Here is a 20,485-nt window from a genome sequence, read left to right on the forward strand (position 1 = left end):
AAAGTCAGACGAAGCAGAAATTGCCCTGGTAAAGAGGTGGGGAAGCCCCTGGCTGATGGCTCCTATTCCAGCAGACCCAGGCTGGAGTTGCAGCGCTTTTGACTAAAGGGTTGTATTTGCAGCCAAATTCCTATTTCGCCTAATTGTGCAGTCCTGCTCTGCTTGTTTGCAGTCATCCTGGGATATGTGAGCAAAATTTGTGCTGTAAGTATTTTCATATGGGTCTCAACTCCCGTGGCTCTGCCTCCTCTGTACTGCTTTGCTGTGAAGCCAGCTGTGGAGAAACACAGTTGGTTTTCTTCTCTGACATCTGTTTGCTGGATCCGTCGTCAATCACAGAACTGGAGGCTTTTCAGGATGCCTGTTGTAGACTGAAAACAAAAAAGTTGCATTTTTTTCTTAAGAAAGTATTAGCAATAATCTAAAATATCTTGGCTGCAGCAGTCCAGGCATTGAGATGGAATGGGGGTGTGAAGCTGCAGCGATGATCTCAGGGATGAAAAATAAAGAGAAAACTCTCACTGAGAGTCAAGAAAATTTAAATTTAATCTCTCTCTCCCCAGGAGCACAAGAACACAGTCTTCTGCAGGCTCCCTGGGGTTCCCTGACCATTGCAATCTGTAAATCCTAAATTAATTCTTCGTGGGGGTCAGCTGCCCAAACTGGCATTAAAGGCACAGTGAAAGGTTATTCCAGGGGCAGATCTCACCTGTGCCCTTTGACTTTTTTCTGATCTAGCTTTTGACATTTGGGTGATGGCAAACCCAGGGGAGGGTATTTGATACGCTCCCTTGGCTGCAGTGAAGCAGAAGGATTAGACTTCAGTAGGTGCTGCCATTGCTGTTAGAGGATGTGAAGTGGGTGCTTTTGTCAATTGCCATGAACTTGTGATATTATGATATTCAAATGTGGCATTAACAAATTATAATAAGTGGAACGTGACTACAAATAGAGGAGGAGGAATTTTGGGTCCTGGAGAGGGGAAATAATCTGAAATTGGTAATTTTGCTTCTCTAATGGGTAGGTTTGTAAGTGAGTGGAGGGCAGTGCTTTCCCCTCCTGTACTGCTCCCAGTGCACACGAGAGAGGATCAGCAGCTCATCACCATCCCTTGAACAACCTCCAGCCCCTCCTGGGGGTGAATCCTGCACTCATCAGAGCTGGCACTGCTCTCCTTGCACAACTGTTTCTGCTCTTCAGTGGAGAAAACCCCCAGGTGCAGGGACGTGAGGGAGAGGGAGCTGCAGGAGCCATCCCTGGTGTGCATGGATGTAAGAGAGAGGGGGTTTTAGCTTGCAGGCTTGTGCCTACCTAATGCTGTCAGGCCCTTGCTGTTCCTGCTCAGGGCCCATCTCTGCTGACTGATGGGCTGCCTGCCTGTGTGTGATCATATCCTTCCTGACATGAAAGAAATAGAGGGAAAAGCTCATTTTATTATTCCCCCCACTTGTTGTTCTAACCACCTGTACGCCCTTTCCAGAGGCAGTCTGACAGCTCTGTGAGGGCTTTGCTTTGGGCCAGGCTCTCTCACTTCCTTGATGGATAATCTCAGGATGCAATCTGATAGCCTGTTCTAGGCTTGTGTTTGCTAAGTACAACTGTGGAATTCAGCAAAAGAAAAGTGTGTAGCTTTTGTTTGCAGGCTCTTTCACAGTGCTGCTCTGTGGGGTTTGCCATGGCTCTAATACCCAGATCATGCCTGCCCCATGAAATTCCCAGATTGCACATGGCTCACTCACATGGGAAACCCAAACCCCCTGTAAAAAATCAGGGATCACAGCAACAGTGTGCTCCCCACTGGAAGAGTTAGTGAGGGACAGGATGAGAATGGCTCCTCAGTTCAAAAAGGGCACTGGCAGGTAAGCCCCTAGATCTGTGTCTGTGGAAAAGAGACTCCACTTCTCGTCCTTGTTTCATTTCAGTTTTCAGGAATTCAGTTTGCATCCCTCTCCCCCTCCACCCCCATCTCCCTCCTGGATCTCTGCAGGTGCTGAAGATACCTGTGCCAACATTGGGAAGCTTCCCAGTGCTAAGCATAGAAGCTGGGGATGTTACATTTGGGGATCATTTACAGCTGCTTTAATTTATGTTTCTTCATTACTTTAATACCCTTAAAAAATTGATGTGGCAAAGCACAGCTACTGTGCTAAATGTGGTGTAGAGAGGAGAGCCAAGTGTTTGCCTACCCAGACAAGATGGCACAGAGTAAAACAAGTGCAGGTGTTCCAGACTCCCAAAGTTCTCATCCTGACAGCTGTTCTCTTTCTCCTCTTCACCCTTTCTTCTCCACTAAAACGGGTTTTTCTATTTTTATCTTTCTATTCTACATCTACTTTTGCATTTCTGCCTTGTCTTCCTCAGCATTCATGAAGGTGAGAGAGATGTTTTTCAAGTTCTTCTTGTGTTCACTTCCACTGCATGAGGAGGTGTTTCAGTTTCTCTTATACTGTTCTATACAGTTGTGTAAATCAGCACATACATCCCCATCCCTTGGAAAGGAGCATTTCCTACTAAAATCTGGCTTTTACAGCTGTTTTATCCTCCTCCCCCATCTGGTTGAACATCTCAGTGATGGGGAGGCCAGACTGCTCCTTTGCAGAGACTCATTTCATGTCTCAGGGTGTCACAAACCTGCCAGGGCAGCGTTGGTGCCAAATTGCTGAGTAGGAGGGCAGGAGCACTCAATGTAGCAAATGGAGAGTGTTGGAGGGGTTAAGACCCACATCCCTGGAATGTGGCTCTGCCTCTCTTTGGTGCCTCTGAAACACATCTGAGTAACCACAGAGAGCTCAGCCCTTGGAAAAAGCACCGACTTCTACCACGAGACGAAGCCCAGCCTAAAAGAGGCAGAAGTTAGTGGAAAGTGTGTTTTACATTCTAAATATAGCTTGTGCTGCTCTTCACAGTGGAAAGCAGCTTCACAGTAGCTGGTTTTGAAGCACAACTGACTAATTGTTATTGAGCTAATCAGCATCCCTCACGCAGCATTCCTGATGGCACCGGGCTCTGCTGCTTGGGGGAGCTCAGATCCTCCCACTGCTCTCTCCCAGGCTCTGTCAGAAAATGGCCAATAAACCCTGAACATCCTTCTCTCATGCCACTTTTCCTTCATGCAAGGAGGGACTGCAGACATCTGCAGATCCACCTTTTTGGTCGTTCCTGGGAGGTGCCATCCTCACATTTTGTCTCTAAGCCTGTACTGCAGGAAAACCCCACTTTGCCTGTTCTGCTGATCAGTCTCACTGCTTTATCTGGTGACCTTCTGTTTGTTGTGTTGTGTTTGGCTTTAGAATCCACTAAACTATTGCTTATCTACACTGTGACTTGAAGGCAGTGGCTGCAGCTGAAAAAGCAGCAATCTCCATGTCACTGCAGGGATATAACTTCAATACAGTGAGGATGGTTTAGGTTAGGTATAAAAAAGAATAATATGAGAGTTATTTTGTGAGTTATTGTTGTATTATAGATATCCCTATTCTGTTTATTTTTATTTTTAACACATGGGTATTACACAAACCCCTATTTAAAGAGCTCTTAAAGTAGAGAGGTGCTGGCAGAGTTTGTGTGGGAATGACAGCACAATCTGGAAAGAAGTCAGTGATTGAGATTACATGAAAATCTGACCAAGCTGGTCCCAGTGTGACCCAAGAGGATGATGTCTGAGTCCTCTCCAAAGCCTTTTAGCCCCTATTTTCCATGACTGTGTGTGCCAGGAATCAGTGTGTAAACTTTGGAAGCTCTGGTGTGCAAGATTTCACCATCAGCACACACTGAACTGAACACTGCTGTGCCTCCTCCCTTCTTGTTAATCACTAGGTGGGGAAAAATGCAGCTGACACTCAGAACATGCTGCAAGCACCCCTTCATTAGATTGAGGAGACAGATTGGAGGATTTTGGGGCCTGGAGCTGTGTCTTTGTTCTGTGTTTATGCAGCACGTTGTGCAATGAGATTTTCTAGGTCTAACACCAAAATGGCCCCTAGGTGCTAACACCAAAATGCAAAACATATTGATTACCAGGGAAGAAAGGCAGGCATGTTCTCCAAGTCATGCTTTGAAGAACTTGGGAGAAACACTTGCTAGATAGAAAAGGATCAGTGGTCTTTAAAAACCAGAAATTTGCTTGGGATTGTTTGGGATCAAGCTGATGCACAGAAAATCCTTCAGTCTGTTTCACTGCATTTTTCTCCTCATTTTTGGCCTGAATCTTTACTTAAATGGCGTGTGAGTATCAGGAAATCTTGTCCCAAACTTGTCTGTGAGTGTCCTGCCAGTGACACTGCCACTGCAGAAACAATTAGAAAACCAACAGAGGAGAAATCCTGGAGCAGATATGAGAGCAGTGAGGAATGCTTCACAAAACCAGTTATCAAGTTTGCCCAATAAATCTCAAGGATTTGTAGCCTACCTGTGCCCCAGAGCACCGTGGCGATTGTCACTGGGAAAAGGAACAGTAGCTCCATGTTGATGGAAAGCTCTGGGTGCCACACAGCCCAGAGAACAAATATCCCACGTGAGATGAGCTGAGCTGAGCCTTCTGCAGAGCACAGAGCTGCGGAGCAGGGAGGCCACCAGGGATTTAAAGCACCTTCTCTTGAAAGGTTAGAAGCATTTGCAAGCTCAGATTGCCTGCAGTGAGAGCAGAGGCTGCTCGGTGCAGCTGGGAAATGAGGGCAGTGATATGTTTAAATGTGGATTTAGATGTGTAACTTTATTTCTGGGCTCATTTTGACACTCTCGCCACGTTTTGAATAGATTTATTGTCTTGACGTGGTCCTGCCAGCGGCAGCCCAGCCCATATTTGTTACTGTTTGTTACTAATTTCTGCACAACCTGCTCAGTCTTTCTCCTTAGGTTTTGACTGAGAGAGAGTTTCAAGGAGACAATCTCAAAGCTAAATTGAAATCAGATAAGAAAAGAAATGTTTACAAATATCTGCATGAGATTCCAAGGCAGGATACGTGGGCAGAATTCGACTTCATGAGTACACAAATGTTTTTTTCAGGGAAAGTGAAATGCTTTCCCCCTGCCAAGAGCTGTGTTTGGACCCTCAGGGGTCTGTGTTGCTCCTGCTATAGTTGATAATGTCACTAACACCTAAAGCAGTGTGAGGTGTGTAGCTCTAACCTTGCTTTTTATGTATTTGAGATTTCAACAGCCGTGAAAAATTCCGAGCTCAGTAATCTTGAAGTGCGTTCCTAGAAGGTAAAAAGCCTTTTGAATTCACCTTTAAAATGCACTTGCTTTTATTGGCACAGGCTATGCATATATTCAGGGAATGGTTTGGGGTTGCAAACAGGTGGGGTCTTCAGGGATGTGTTTCCTTCTTTTTGAAGTATTTCACTTCACCCTCAATGGAATGTGCTCTCACACAGAGCCACATCAAGGGTCAGCAGCACTCTTCTGCTGTCCCTCGCTGTCAACAAGAAATCTGTGCTCAGAGGAGGGGGCACACATCAGCCTTTGAAAGTTGAACAGAGGGACAGACTTACAGGGCACAAAACCAAACAATTTGCATCTTGTGGAAGCTCTGGAGTAGTGAAGAGAAATGTCTTTTTCCACACTTTTTTTTTTCGTTCCTCCCGTCGAATTTTCCTCTGGCGCGCCAGCAGAAGTGCAGCTCCAGCAGCGAGTGTGTCGGTGCAGAGTTATCACTGGCAGCTTTAACCACGGTGTTTCTCAGATGTGCTGCATGAAGGGCTTGAGGAAAAGCAGTGTTTTTCTGGCAGTGGGTTGTACACGCCGTCTCCTCTGATGGTCATGTCTCAGAAGCAGTATTTGTTCCAGGCTGCCACATGGCTTCCAAAGAAAAACTCTCTTGTAGATGCTGCTTCAGACCTGGGTGTTGAGAGCCCTGTGAAGCTGTCAGCTCAGGACAGACAGTGGTGTCACTCCTTAGAAAGGAAATGCGCTGCTAAAGGGACCCATTTTCATCTGTGATTGTACACATCCCTGTTTCCCTGAGCGTGTCATCCTGGCAGATCTCTGGGATGTGTTTTCAGCATTGCTCTCTGTGATCAGTTTGGACTCATGGTTTGTGTTGTGAAATTCTCAAAATCTTGAGGTTTTTGGTCCCTAACAGCACTGCCATGCACTGAGGGCATCCAGCCAAGCAATGAGCACAGAAGGCAGGTCAATAATTAGACAAGTGCACCCTTGTGACCAAGCTAGGGTTTACTAATGGTCACTGTCACCTCATGTATTCACCATCCAGCCAAAAAGAAAACAAAAAACCCCACAACAAATAAATAGTTTTAACCAAGCCCTGGGATAAAGGCTATTTTCAATTTTACCTTTCACGTTTTAATTGTATAGCAATAATTTTGCAATAGAGTTGCCGATGGCAAACATGCAAAAGACATTAACTTTATTTATGTTTTGGATTATTAATGTGGCTGTTAAAATTCCTCCAGTTAGTTTTGATTGAATTGTTTTTTTGTGCGATTCTGTCGTTTAATGGAGCGGTAAATAAGAATTTCTGATAATGAGCCCAAGCATCTGTCACAACAACCTGGCGCTGGTTATTAACATTTCCATTAACGGCAGGGTGGGCAGTGATAATATGGAAACCACACAGTTAGAACAAAATAAATAGTTGGTGTCAGGCTGAGTGGGTGTTAATTACTTTTTTATTTTATAACTCTGGGGGGAGGGAGTATTGGTAGAAAAGTGTGACTTATGAAGGTCATTCTCTCTTAAGAAAGAAGTCTCCAGAGGAGCAGCTAACCGGCGCTATCCAGTGCACGCGGTGAATATTTTATCGCTTCTATTTATGGCCCAGAAAGGGGCAGAGAGAAAAGAGACAACTTTCTCAGGGGGTCTGGCAGAAGGCTGTGACACTGTGAACACAGAGAAAGAAGTGAAGCCTCTGTCCTGCCTTTCTCTCCCCACTTCTGCAGTTTGAGCAGGACACGCTTCAGCACCTTTCCTGTGAACGGAACAGGAGCTGCTTTGTTAAAACCTGCCGGAGGCTCAGACTGCAGGATGGGAGAACAGAGCATCCTCAGTAGCTGCTGGGGAGGAAAATCCACCTGCACCAAGTGGGATCCCGACAAAGGGAAGGGATGGAGTGACCCAGCTGCACTCAAAGATTGGTTTTCTAGCACTGCACAATGCAAAGAAGAAATGCCATCAGGAGCCCAAGAGGGCCAGTGTGTGCATGTGGAGGTGTAATCAAAGTGGAGCTAACAAAAAGTTGTAGAAAAAAACTAAAAGTTATCTGTCATACATAAAATAATAGTGCATTGATTAGCAGCTGACTGGGTTTGGAGGTAATTTTGGGCAGTGTTTTAGCCCAAAGTCTTGCTGCTGAGTGGCATTTGGGCTGATGGTGGCAGGGGCTGCCTTGCTCACCAGGAACAGTCGATCAGGAGCACTGTCCACTGCCAGAGGTGAGCCCCAAACTACCAGGGAACCAAGGCAAAATTTTCCTTTCTTTTTCAAAGCTGCTGGCAGGATTGAGTTGATTCAATGTCTAAGGCAGCCTGTGTGGAGCAGAGCACAGCCACGTCCCGAGGCTCAGCTGCTCCTCACTCCTCTTGTGCTGAGACATCCCGATGACGCAGATACCCCGGGGCTGGCTCATTGCTGACTTGTGGCATAAACAGAGCCTGTCCTGGGTCCTCCTGCAAATGAAAAACCTGGCTAAGAGCTAATTCTGCTTGTCACTGTTAATTCTTCTGTCCTCTTTCCTCTCTAGCACCGGCACTGGCCCCACAGAACATCCAAGTTCACTCCCTTTCCGCGAGCCAGCTGGAGCTCACCTGGGACCCCCCTCCTGCCGACAGCCAGAACGGGAACATCCAAGGCTACAAGGCAATCCTCCCATTTCTACTGTTTTCATTTATCTTGCTTGGCATTGCTATTTACTTGTGAGAGAGCTCTACAAAGTGCAGTCTCCCTCACCGCATAAGGCAAATTAGAGCAGTGCTCAGGCTGCAGCAGGGAACAGCAGCAAGTCCCAGAACCAAAAGAAAGAGAATGGGATTGGGAGGGGGGAGGAGAGAAAAGGGAGAGTGTGTCATTATTTATGGAGAAAGACAGCGTGGGGGAAACAGGGTATGCAGATAAGGAGGCAGCTCTACTTATGCAGGCAACAGATCAGCTACAAAAAGCAACATGGCTACACAAGAGCTGGGGGCAGGAAATGTACTGAAGAAAATTAACTAAGCTTTCCCTCCATCAAATACTCCAAGCCTTTAGGAAGAGCAGAACTTTCTCCCAGCTGGAATCCTAAGCCTGGTCAGATTTTGGAAGCATTGCTTCATTTCCCTAACTTTAACAAAATTAAATCAGAGTATTAATTGTGTTTGGTTAGCAGGAGATGAGCACGTTGCAGAGGCACGCTGCTCAGCATCTCCAGCATGAGAATGCACCCTCAGAGAGTGGGAATGGGCAAGTCTACAAACACTGGAGCTTGGCTTGGGTTCAGTGTCTGGCTCTGCCTCTCTCCATGAATTTAGATCCATAAGTGAAGGAAAGCCAAGCCAATGTGAATAATCTGGCATCCCTTCTTGGCAGTAACAAGCATCCTTATATATCAATCCCTGTCCTTTCCCTTTTGTACGTATATAGATGGCTTCAGCAGCTTGGCTTGGAGTGCCAAGGTGGAGTCTTGCCTTGGCTTGTTCTCTCAGCTCTCTGGCTTGCTTTGGCCTGTTGTAATGCTCTCACTGCCAGGCCTGTCCAATAAGTAGGGCTGGCACAAATTTCCCGCTTGGAAACAGCTTCTCCAAAGGCTAATTTTATAGCATCAGGGTAAAAATTATATAATAGAAGAAGGGGGAAAAGCACCTCAAGGAACTTTAGGGAGCATCTTTGTTACCCTCTTCAGGAGGGCATTTTCCTGGCTGTGCTGTGTGTGTGCAGAGGGGAGCTATGGACCATCAGGGTGTGTCAGGATGCCAGTGCTGACAGGCAGCTTGCATTGCAGGGAGTGCTTAAACTGACCTCTCCTCAGTGAACCCTGGCAGCTCATACCTGTTGTTATTAAGCCATATTCTTCAGCCTTTGCTCTGTTTTTGAGTGATGTACTAGGCTATGTGGTCATTTGACTCAGAGGAATTTGCTAAGGAAAAGATTTGGCACGTGCTGAAAAACCTGAGTATCCCAGCTAATGGAGGAGTCCAGGGCAGGACTACAGTGTCTCTCTGGTTGTTTTATAGCTGCAGTGGCCACATATTTTCTAGGTGTAGGATACAGTACAACACATGACAGGATGAAGGGAATGCCCTCCAGTTGTGCCAGGGGGGTTCTGATTAAATATTAGGAAAAATATCTTCACAGAAAGCTTGGTCAGCATGGGAGCAGGCTGACCAGGGAGGTGGTAGAATCGTGGAGCCTTGAAGTGCTCCAAAGGCAAGTGGATGTGGGATTGGGAACATGGTTGGGTGGCAAACCTGGGGGTTGATGTGATCTTAGCAGACTTTTCCAACCTTAATTGTTGCAGTTCATTTGAGGGTTCCCAGGGAGTCCCAGGGGACCCCCTAAGCTGTGTGTTCACTGGTAGCAGCAGGCAGGCAAGGAGACTCCACACAGCTTCTGAGGGTGCTGATTAGATGAGGGTGCTAATTATTGGGGGTCCCACCCCTGGGAGCAGCATGGTGTCTGAGGGAGAAGGGGGAAGGGGGAGAGAGGGAGAGCCTAGGAAAAAAAGGCCAAGAGAAAACTCTGTGGTCTCCCCCACAGCTAAACAGGGAGATTCCAAGTGGGCATGGAAAAAGACTTGGGCCAGTGGGATTACAGATCCATGATACTTCAGGGGAGGATCACGGGCTTCAGATAAACCTGACATTTTCGAGGTGTGAGACAGAGCATCCCATTTAACTAAACTGTAACACCACACTTAATAATGCTGGGATTCTGTCTCGCTGTCCCAACAGATTTATTACTGGGAGAGCGACACCCTGAACGACACGGAGAAGGTGAAGGTGCTGTTCCTGCCCGAGACCAGCGTGCGGCTCAAGAACCTGACGAGCCACACGCGGTACCTGGTGTGCATCTCTGCCTTCAACGCGGCCGGGGATGGTCCCCGCAGCAGCCCCACCCCGGGCAGGACGCACCAGGCGGGTACGGGACCGTGTCCTGCTCACCTGGGCACAGCCAGGGCCAACGGGGCACGCAGCAGGACACTGCGCTTTGGGTTGTATTGTACACGTCTTGAAAGAGGGGGAAAAAAGGTGTAAAATAAGTGGAGTGTGAGGAAAGGGAGTGATGCAGCTGGAATGAGAAGGGAGTGGCAGAAGGGCCAGTCCCTGAACGGAGCTGGTCCAGAAGGAAACAGTCTGGCTTTGTTTCGGCTTTCTGCTGCCACACCTGGAAATCAGAAGGAGCTCATCTCCAGTGCCTGGAAGTTGCCCTGATGGTCCTGTGAAACAATTAGCATGCTTTTTAGAATTCCTCCCTTTTTTTTTTTTTTTTTTTTTTTTTTTAAGCTGGAGCAGCAGCCTCCCAGTCAGGCTGAGCAGTCCCTGTGCTGGATGTGCTGGGAGTGCTCTGGCACAGGGTGAAGGCAATGCCCTTGGGGTGGCTGTGAAGGGGAGGTGGCTCCCACTGCACCCTTCTGAGAGTCCTTCCCTTCTGTGCCCTCTCTTCTTGTTTGCTCTGGAGGTTCAGTTTTGCAGCTGACTGGCTGTATTTTTAGGACAGGCTGTGTTTGTGACTGATTACAGGACATTTGGATACAACTGACAAATCCCATTCTCAGCTTGTTTCCTTTAGATCTAGGCTGGGCAAATAAAGCAATGTTTTATAATATATATGTATATTAGATTGACTGCTGCTGCTGCAATTCAATCTGCGTGCAATCCTTTCAGCACCCAGTGCTCCCAGCTTCCTGGCCTTCTCTGAAATCACCTGCACCACCCTCAACGTGTCTTGGGGCGAGCCAACAGCAGCAAATGGAGTCCTGCAGGGTTATCGAGTTGTCTACGAGCCTCTGGCTCCTGTCCAGGGTAAGCAAGACCTCTGATCATACATATTCATGGCAAATGACACAAAGGTACTGTAGCACCTTTCATCTCTGCCCAGTTTCCTACTTGCTCTCTGCTGTTTTCCAAGAGAAGCCAGGTGGCAAAGGGTAAATAAAACAATTTCACTTTTGCCAAAATGCTTCAGTGAGCCATGATATTGTGGAATATAGCTTTTGTCTTGTCTTCTCTCATTTTCTTGCACAAACTGTAGTCTGTGTGATTTGAAAAGTCATTTTACAGCCGTCATTACCTGGGCTGGGCGAAGAGGAAGCTCAGCCTGGGAGTGCCTGATTGTCTCCACGCTTTGCCTTTGAAAGTGCTGAGTAGGCTCCATCCCAGAATACTTGTCAGGCACATTTGTGTTGCTTATCACATCATGTGTCACTTCTGTTATCACAGAGATTGCCCAGGCATCAAATGTGCTGGTCATCACTGGCAGCACCTCTGCTGTGACAGGCAGGATAACAGGACAGGGACGTGGCTGTGTCTCTTCACACGGAGCTCTCAGGCAGCATTTTTAACCCAGCACCAGAGTTCAGTTCAACCACAACAATGTGCAGGCCACAAACCTCTCATTAATTTGCCAGAAAAGCAACAGAGAAGGATTTGGCAGTTTCTCTGAAAACAAATGTAAATTCATTCCAAAGGTGAATTAGAAAAGATGACATAGTTTGTGGATGGGCTTATTAATATTTTTATATTCCTGGTAGATTGCCAATAGTTCAATAGGATGTCCAGCTTTGGCAGCATGACAGCAGGGAGAGTAATTTCAGCCATTGCCAATCCATTTTAAACTCTTTTCCACAGAAATAAGGATATCAATCACTTGTATTTGCTTCTCCTGTAAGAAATAATGATCTATATTGTCTGAATATCCATGTCTCATGCACAGAGAAAGTTAAACTCAGGATTGAAAACACCAGAATAAAAGCACTGTCAGCCTTTATGGCTGGCAGGTCTGAGCACAAAGAGCTAATACAGGAAGCACTTCTAATTCTGGCCAAGAAATGTGCACAGGGTATGCAGGAGGTTCAGGCTGGTTGGGCATTTCCTCCCTTCATTCCTACAGAATGTTCAAGAATACCTTTTTCCCCCTAAAAATATGGAAGTGTCAGATCATGTTTTCTCTGCATGTATTTGACTTAACATCCTTCAGAACCATTGTTGTCTTTTCCTCTCTTCCTCACCTCTGCCTGTGCTGCCTCTGACTCCAGCCTGTCTCTCCTTCCCCTCTGGAGGATTTCTGATGTGAGCAGGAAGGTTATGGAGGGCTCTTCCTCAGATGCAAAACATTTGCCTGAACTTATTATCCAGTCTTTACCCACCATTTGCTCTTGTGCCAACATTTTTCTTTCAGCAAACATATTTATTCTCCTGCCATGGAAAATAATCCCTTCCTTGATGCTATCATTTTCACAGATTCACAAAAATCCCAAGTTGGGAGGGACCCACATGGATCAAGTCCAGCTGAAGTAAATGGCCCATATAGGACCAGAACCCAAATTCCTCCATGTGAGCACTGCAGTTCACCAACCTGGATGGGCTGGCCCCTCTTTCAGAGCTCTTCTCATTCATATTTTAACTTTCCACCCATCCTTGATTATTGGCTGAGCATCCTCCCCTGGTGACACCTTTTGCCTTCCCACTCACCAGCCATCACTCACCTGCCCATTTTTCCAAGCTTTCCAGCAGCAATCTGTTCTTTAGCACAGTCTTATCCCTGCTTGACCTTTTATTGTTTAAGCTTTACACTGTTATGTTTTACACAATAATAGACAACAAGATTGCCCCAGAGCCTTTTTCAACAGTTTTTTGTTGGCTTTTTTTTTTTTTTTTCTTTTTGGAACACAACTTGAAAATGACAAATGCCTCCTGATTTGTCTGAGAGAAATGAAATAGTTCACCTGTGGAAGGAGGGAGCACTTTTACTGCATCCTTGTTAGCCAAGGAAAGATTCCCTGAGTTATAAATTGTATCTGGAAGAAAACTTTGAACAGAAATTGCTTGGACATTACTCTTTATTTAAGTGATTAAAACTGAAAGTATCATCCTGATTTGCATAAAATGATCATCTGGAAAACCTCTTCCTTCTGCATTTTTTGGAAAGATAAACTAGCAAGCAGCCATTTCTAGCAGGAAAAATCTTTTCTTACTTCCTATCCAACCTTCTTGGTTTGAAACGTGTCATGTACATATACATATACACCAGAAAGACTCTCTAAATTTGAAATTTTTATTCTGTAAAATCTTTTATAGATCACATCCTTTCCATTGACTGACTTCTATAAAATTTCAGTGGAAGCCAGAGTTTTTGTTTTCAAATCACTCATTGCCCCTCTGTCCTTTGTGCAGCATTGAGAACCTAAAGGGGAAACTAGCTATGAACCTTGGTGAGGGGAACAACTCTGATTTCTACTGATCCCTGTTAGAAAAATTCTGAGAGAGTGAGAAGAGTGAAACACAAGTCAGAGCTCCAGCCTTGTTCAAGCTCACAGTGCTTTGGTTGCACCCCCTGTTGCCATGGCATTTGTAGCCCCAAGGCCCTGGTGAGCTGCACATCCTTCACTCTGCATCCACATGGGGATGGTGGGTATGGCAGGATGAGATGAATGGAACACACCTGGCCCTTGTTCTTCCTCCAGACCATGTTGGAGGTTATTTGGGGAAGCAGCAACAGGGAAATGCTTGCCTGGGAAGCAATCTGGAATGTGCACTCCTCTTCGTTTACCTCCTCCTTTCTTCCCAGAATAATTACTGAGGTTACATGTAGTCTCTTGGTAATTTCCCAGATGTGTTGTAAGGTTTTTTTCCTTGTCAGTACCCACTTATCAAGCTTAAACTCTAATTATACTTATCAGTGCTGAAAATTGCCTATTATCACTACTTAAACTCCTGCTAATTGTAAGAAATACTTTCTTAGCAAACTGTTAGATGATTTTACTTACCATCTAGATGTAATAAGCTCCATTTGATTTCTATTTTTCCATCGAAACTCCCTCTTATTTTTTTACCTGTGTGGCTGCTCCAGGGGTGAGCAAGGTGGTGACTGTGGACATCAAGGGGAACTGGCAGCGCTGGCTGAAGGTGCGGGACCTCACCAAGGGCATGACCTATTTATTCCGAGTGCAAGCCCGAACCATCGCCTATGGACCTGAACTGCAAGCCAACATCACAGCTGGGCCAGCAGAAGGTGAGGGGGACTATAAAAACAAATCACAAGTCACAGGGCACCAGCAGGGAATGGTGCACTCAGGGCTTCACGAGAATTTCCAGCTCCAAGGAGAAGCTGAGTCACGGGACGTGATTCAGTGCGTTTCACAACTGTCATGAGAAACTTGTTTCCTTTTTTCCCTGAAACCTAGAAGTTTCATGTGAATAAACAAAACACTGTAAATAAATCATAATGCACAGGCCAGCCTGGGATTTCCAAGCTGCAGTCTGACAGCGCAGTGCATAATTCTGACTGTACTGCTCTGCAGTAGGAGGCAGAACTGGAGTAGCTGCTGAAACCAGCAGAAGTTCCTGGATGCAAAACCAGAAAGAATTGACAATTGTTCTCTCCTGACACGTTGGCTTACGCAGAGGGAGAGATCTGTGGATTTCCTGCTGTGTCAAGAGCAGCTGCAGGGCAGCATTCCCTGCTTGGTTCAGTGCCTGTACCCAGAGCTGGTTTTCTTATTTGATCAGTGACTTTGGTAAACAGATAATTCAACAAGGCAAATGCCCTCCAATGATACCACCTGTCAGGTAAGTGTCAGAGCATCAGTGCAGTGGCCACAGCTCTGTTTGTTTCCCACTTCCAGTCTAACACCACACCACAGACAAATATAGATAAGGAATCCTTTCTAATGTGACCATGGCACCCTCCCAAGCCAATGGGCAGTGCCTGTCCCCATGAATCTCTCCAGGCTGGTGCCACCTCTGAATGAGAAATAGCAGCAGCAATGGATAAAATGAGAGTCCTTTTTCTCTTGCCTTCTTAACACAGAAGGTGTAGCCCCCTCTTTTCTTGGGGTTAATCCCCATGAGTTGCACTTGGAAGGGACCCACTAGGATCATCAAACTCAGGATATTTTATGATCCTATGACCTGTAAGCCCCATGGATATGTAACTGCTGGTACTGGAGCTACTGAAAAAATCAGGTCACTAGCCCATAGAGCTACTGGTTTATGTTGCATATTTGTTGACCAACACTGCAAGATAATTTTTCCCCTCTCGCAGCAGAAGCAATTCATGCTACATTTTAATGCCAACTTCATTTGTTCATTTACTGCTCTCTTTTTCTCCTTCAGGATCTCCTGGCTCCCCTCAGGAAATCCTGGTGACAAAATCTGCTTCTGGGCTGACACTGCAATGGACTGAGGGAGATTCAGGAGAAAAACCCACAACTGGCTACATAATAGAGGCACGACCCTCAGGTGAGCCCCAGGAAATGCAGGGGTCTGATGTCATCAGTTCCCTTCCTTCAGCCCCTGCTGAAGTGGAGAGGTTGTTTGTCATCCCAGCAAGGGAATGGGATTTTTGAGAGAATGTGTTTCCAGCCAGTATTAAGATGTTACTGGCTTTTTATGTAGTTTAGCATATTTTCTCCTCTTTAGGAGTAGTCACAGAAAATTACCCCGACTGCTCTGGCTTTCACTGTGCTACATCACTGGAAAATCATCCAACAGATGAACTAATATAGTTAATAATTAAATCTCATTTAAATGCTTACAGCATCTTTCAGGAGCAAGGACTAATAAGTATTTGTGAGCTGTATTTTGAGGACCACAGATAGAAATCTCCTTCTGCAGCAGAGCACAGCAGCTAATTATTGTTTTAATGTTAATAATAGGGCCAGGGCTTCAGCAGCACATACACATTTCTTCCCCCATTTGTTCTGCAGGGAGAGCACTGAGGAGGGGGGAAGAAATCCCCCATCACCACAGTTTTCCTTGGTGCTTTCCCAGAGCTCCTTTGCTTCTGGGATTTGCATCTCAGTGAAGCTGTTCTCTGCTTTTTTCCAGAATGTTCCCCCACTTGGACAAGGTAATTTCAAAAGTCAGTGTGTGCTCCAGCCTGATCGCAGCTTGGTACCCCTTGCAAATTCAAAAAGCACAGATTTCCTGGGAACTGAGTCATTAAGGAGAGCCAGTGAGTGCTGCCAGGCCTCTGTGTAATCTCCCTTGATAACTTCCCTCCACCCTGACAGGAGATGTTGATAACCTCTCCCTGGGTACAGTTTTCCAGCTGGTGATACCTCCACCAGCTCCTTGTTCCACACAGGCCGTGTTTGAATGTCACCAAGTCAAAAGCTTTGCTGAAGTCAGGATATATGATGTCTGCTCTTTCTCCTCTATTGACAAGGTCTGCTACTCTGTCACAGAAGGAAATTAGACATGATCTGTACTTGACATAACCATCTTGGCTGCTGGCTCTTTCTTTTTCACTTCTAGGTGCTTGCACATTGCTTGATTATATATTGATTAAATGATTGCTTATCTGTTTGATTATATAGAAGCTTGTTTGTGTCTTGAATGTGAGGTTGCATTTAAAACAAATTATTTTAATTACATTTAACCAGACCAGTAAGAAAATTATTAAGGTCATCTCTGAAGATGCAGATTTCCATACCTGCATCTGATAGAATTTGCTCTGTAGTGAGGCTCTGCTCTGATCCTAAAAATTCTTTATTTCTGTCATTTAACTTGACAATTGCTTTCAAAATAAAAACAAGGGAAATACATACCTTCTCAAAGCACTGGGGTTTCCCAGAGTGGTCAAGTTTGCTTTCAATTAGAAGCATGACACTGCTGTGCTTCTATTTCACCTGCATCAACTTTTTCAGTTCTGTCCTTATTTCATCAGATGTAGAAAATATTTTCTTATTTGAACAGCATTCTTAGCAAGTTAAACCAAGCCTGTTCATTTAAAATCACTTCCCAACTTACATTTCCCCCAGACAGGTTTTCTGTGAGTCAGAGTATTTTAGGGGGAGACCTGCAGCCCATGTACAGATTGTCTGCGAGCTCGGAAATCCAGCTCGTGCGAGCGGTGACATTGGGAACTCATCCCCTCCACTCCCCGTTGGATGTGAACAAACATTTCACAGCTCCTGGCTAAGGATGTAGGATTTGGGGCCCACTCCTTTTGAGTAGGAAGAAAATAGTCCCTCCAAGGCAGGTCTGAGCTGCATTAACCCTGGGTCACTTCTGCTGGCCCCACTCCACTGATCCTGGAAATACACACAAGAGGTCTCATTCTCCCGCTCTTGCAACCTGACTGTTGAGGCATTTAATTCCTCTTCAGATTATTTTAATCCTATTCATGCTGCTGTAGCAAATGAACTAGGCATTTGTATGCTGGATTCTCATCCTTGGTTCTGGTTGCAGCTGTAGGAAGCGTGAAATGTGATCCAGGAGAGGAGACAGACTAATTGGAAGATTTGCTTATTCCACCCAAGCCTCGGCTTCCTCTCTGTGCTGCTTTTCTTCCTCATCTCTGCACAGAAGAGTCTGAAATCTGAATTACGAGCTTAACAAAAGCAGGGAACTGATTCTTCCTCTCAGGGCTGGTCATTCAGAGCAGCTCCTGTTTTAATATCATTGTAAGAATTTGCTTTTGCATGTTAATTTATACAGGCAGTAGAGTGTGGATTGGACCAACCTTTGTTTTTAGGGAGGATTTGTTCCAAGAGAAGAGCAGTTGACTTGTGCTCTTCACATAAAATGAAGAAAGGAAAAGATATTTATCCTTCTGAGGTCAAAAAAGGGGGTGTTGAGCAGACAGATGAAAAGCTTTAGCTTGTTGCCAATATTTAAATGCAATACCACTACCTTAGTGTTTCACATCTCAAGTGTCATCTGTTATAGGCCTCATTACCCCAAACGTTAAATGCTGTATCATCTCATTTTCCCTGCTGTAGCTCCCTGCCAAGACTCTTCCATCAGAGTAGGAGGATGGCTTTCTGTCAGAAATGGCAAACCCTACTCCCTTTTGTCACTTCCCTTTGAATTTTTTCGGAGCCCTGCTGTGTCTCCCAGGGCTCCTCTGCCCTGCTGGGTTTAGCAATGGTGGCAGCAGGCAGCTGAGACTGCTCATTTGATTTCCCTGTTTCTCTGCTGGCTTTATGGAAGGTGACCAGGCTCAGTACCTCCTCTGCATTTTGAGTACTCTCACACACAGGGATGAAGCAGGCAAGCCAATATTTTTTTCCAGAGTGATCTGTGCTAGAGGAAGACATTACAGAAACAGAAGACTTTTTCTTTTCCTTCAACTTCTCTGTCCTTAGAAAAATGGATTCCAGTTTAGCTCCTTGTGCATTACAAGAAATGCAATTAAGCAGGCTCTGTCTCTGCCACTGTAAGTGCTCCCCAGACATCAGCTGGGCTGGCTGAGGAATGGGGAATAGATTGTGCCCTCAGCTTTTATATACAGAGCAAAAGACAAATGGCACAGTGATAGTAAGGTTCCCAGTGCTGCTGGGAGGAAGGGAGAAGCTGGCTTCACCCCTCTTTTCCCAGCTCCAGGTCCCACCCAAAGGTTCCTGTCACTGTGCTTTAGTGGTGGGCCTGTGACCTGTGCATTCCCAGCAGTCTCACCCAGAGCTGCCTTCCCAGTGACCCCTGTCTGCAAGGGAGGTGTTTGTGAAACACCCTGGGGATCCACAGACCAGGAGTGCCCCTGGATGTGGAGCTGCCCCTGGAGACCTCCATCCCTGGATCAGCCTGTGCAGAGCAGCTGTAGGTGTTGGGTCAATCTGCCCCACAGAATCATTTAGATTGGAAAAGACCTTTAAGGTCATCAAGTCCAAGCAAACTCTGCCACATTCCCCCACAAAACCATGTCCATAAGTGACACATCTTCCTGGCTTCTGTCACCTCACAAAGAGCCTCCCTGACCCAGGACAAGTAGAGGGAGATTTCCTTTTCTGCTTCCTTTCCCCTCCACAGATTTGGACTTTGTGTGCTTTTGCCAAGCAGGGGATGATGTCAGGCAACTGGAAGAGAATTGCACCTAAATGGAATGGTCTGGATAGGAAGACACCCTGCCATGGGCAGGGACACTTGCTATTAGACCTGGTGGCTCCAAGCCCCATCCAACATGGCCTTGGACACTTTCAGGGGATGGGGCAGCCACAGCTTCTCTGGACAACCTGCACCAGGGCCTCACCACCCTCAAAGGGAGGAATTTCTCCCTGAAATCCCATCTATCCCTGCCCTCTGGCAGTTTGAAGCCATTCCCCCTTGTCCTGTCACTCCATGCCCTTGTAAAAAGTCCCTCTCCAGCTTCCAAGATGATGAGTTCCATGAAGGCAACAGACATTTAGGGAAAGAACCCATCTACTTGCAGTGGGAATGTCTGCCTCATAAATGCTGGGTTCTGCTTCCCACGCCCTGAGGGCAGCTCTCACTTTAGTTTCCTTTCTGGTGTCTTGAGCTGTGTTTTTCTGTTTTCTTCCTTTTCTATGTATTTTTAACCAAACGAGGGAGCGCAGTGTCAAACATGGACACGAACCAGCAGAAGTCAGTAAATTCAAAGTGAAGGGTGCAGCTGCATCCCCAGCATCTGCCATGGGGCCTTTTTCACTTCTGCTGCCCAGCGACACACCGGGGCTGACAGTTTGTCAGCCTTCACTTCCCATTCTTGTCCTTCCACTGCTTTGCATGATAATCCAGCCCTTTGCCTCTGACAAACACAGCCACGTTTTAATTGTGTCCTCTGTAGGAGGAACACCAGTGGCTTTCAGCCGGGCCTTAACTCTCAGCAGCTTCTCCCCTCATAAACCTTCTAATGTGTAATTAGTAGGGAGCTTTATGGCCCAGCTCTCCTGCTCTGAGAGAGGATGGCTGGCGTTTAAAACCCAAATAACTGACAGCTCTCCATGCCTTGGGTTGTCAGTGGCTGGATTTAGTGGAGCTGGGAGCCTCCCTTGCTGACTGACAGCTTTATTTAGCGTGGAGACCCCGATGAAGGATGAGCAGCTCCTTTCCAACGTGGGCTGGACACAGAGTCAGGGCAGAGGTGGCTTCACCTTCCCCTGTCACTCAGATCCTCTCCCTATGCCTGAAGCTCAAGCTCTGATGGGACAGAGGCATCGAGGCTGGGAGGTGAAGAGCAAATCTCCCACCAGCAGGAGTTAGGATGGGGCTGGGGAAACTGGCAGAAACAAGGAGCAAAAAAAAATCTTTCATTTTTGAGGAGTGATTGCTTTTCCATCACATGTTTAAGAGGCTGAGTGCCAGTGAAAGGCCGTGGGGAGTGAGGATGGGGATTGATGTGACTGAAAAGAAAAAGCAAAGCAGCCTCCCTGGGGATGTCCCTCTGAGCCCTGCACCTGAGCCCTGTTTAGTGTTGCAAATTTGCTCTTCCCAGGGATATCTAAGAGTTTATACCCAGCTGAAGTCCCAGCCATGGCACGTGCACCTTTCCTACCTAAACTGAGCAGAAAACGCTGTGTATGGTGCACTAATGATTTTCCACTGAAGTGAAAGGCCAGTCTTTGCCATCACAGGTGACCTTCTAAGGAATTCTC

General features: G+C 46.2%; 1 protein-coding gene across 5 annotated transcripts in view; it reads left to right on the forward strand.

Annotated features, from left to right (window-relative positions):
• Positions 1 to 20,485, forward strand: part of SDK1 (sidekick cell adhesion molecule 1) — a 384,276-nt gene that overhangs the window by 342,608 nt on the left and 21,183 nt on the right. For all 5 annotated transcript variants that reach the window (XM_030229673.2, XM_030229671.2, XM_030229670.2 and 2 more), the window contains 5 exons: positions 7,700 to 7,815; positions 9,882 to 10,068; positions 10,815 to 10,952; positions 13,999 to 14,160; positions 15,264 to 15,389. In XM_030229673.2, coding sequence (XP_030085533.2) covers positions 7,700 to 7,815; positions 9,882 to 10,068; positions 10,815 to 10,952; positions 13,999 to 14,160; positions 15,264 to 15,389 — 729 coding nt within the window. The remainder of the gene's footprint in view (positions 1 to 7,699; positions 7,816 to 9,881; positions 10,069 to 10,814; positions 10,953 to 13,998; positions 14,161 to 15,263; positions 15,390 to 20,485) is intronic.

The sequence above is a fragment of the Serinus canaria genome, chromosome 14 (genome assembly GCF_022539315.1).
Source record: "Serinus canaria isolate serCan28SL12 chromosome 14, serCan2020, whole genome shotgun sequence".
NCBI classification, from domain to species: Eukaryota; Metazoa; Chordata; class Aves; order Passeriformes; family Fringillidae; genus Serinus; species Serinus canaria.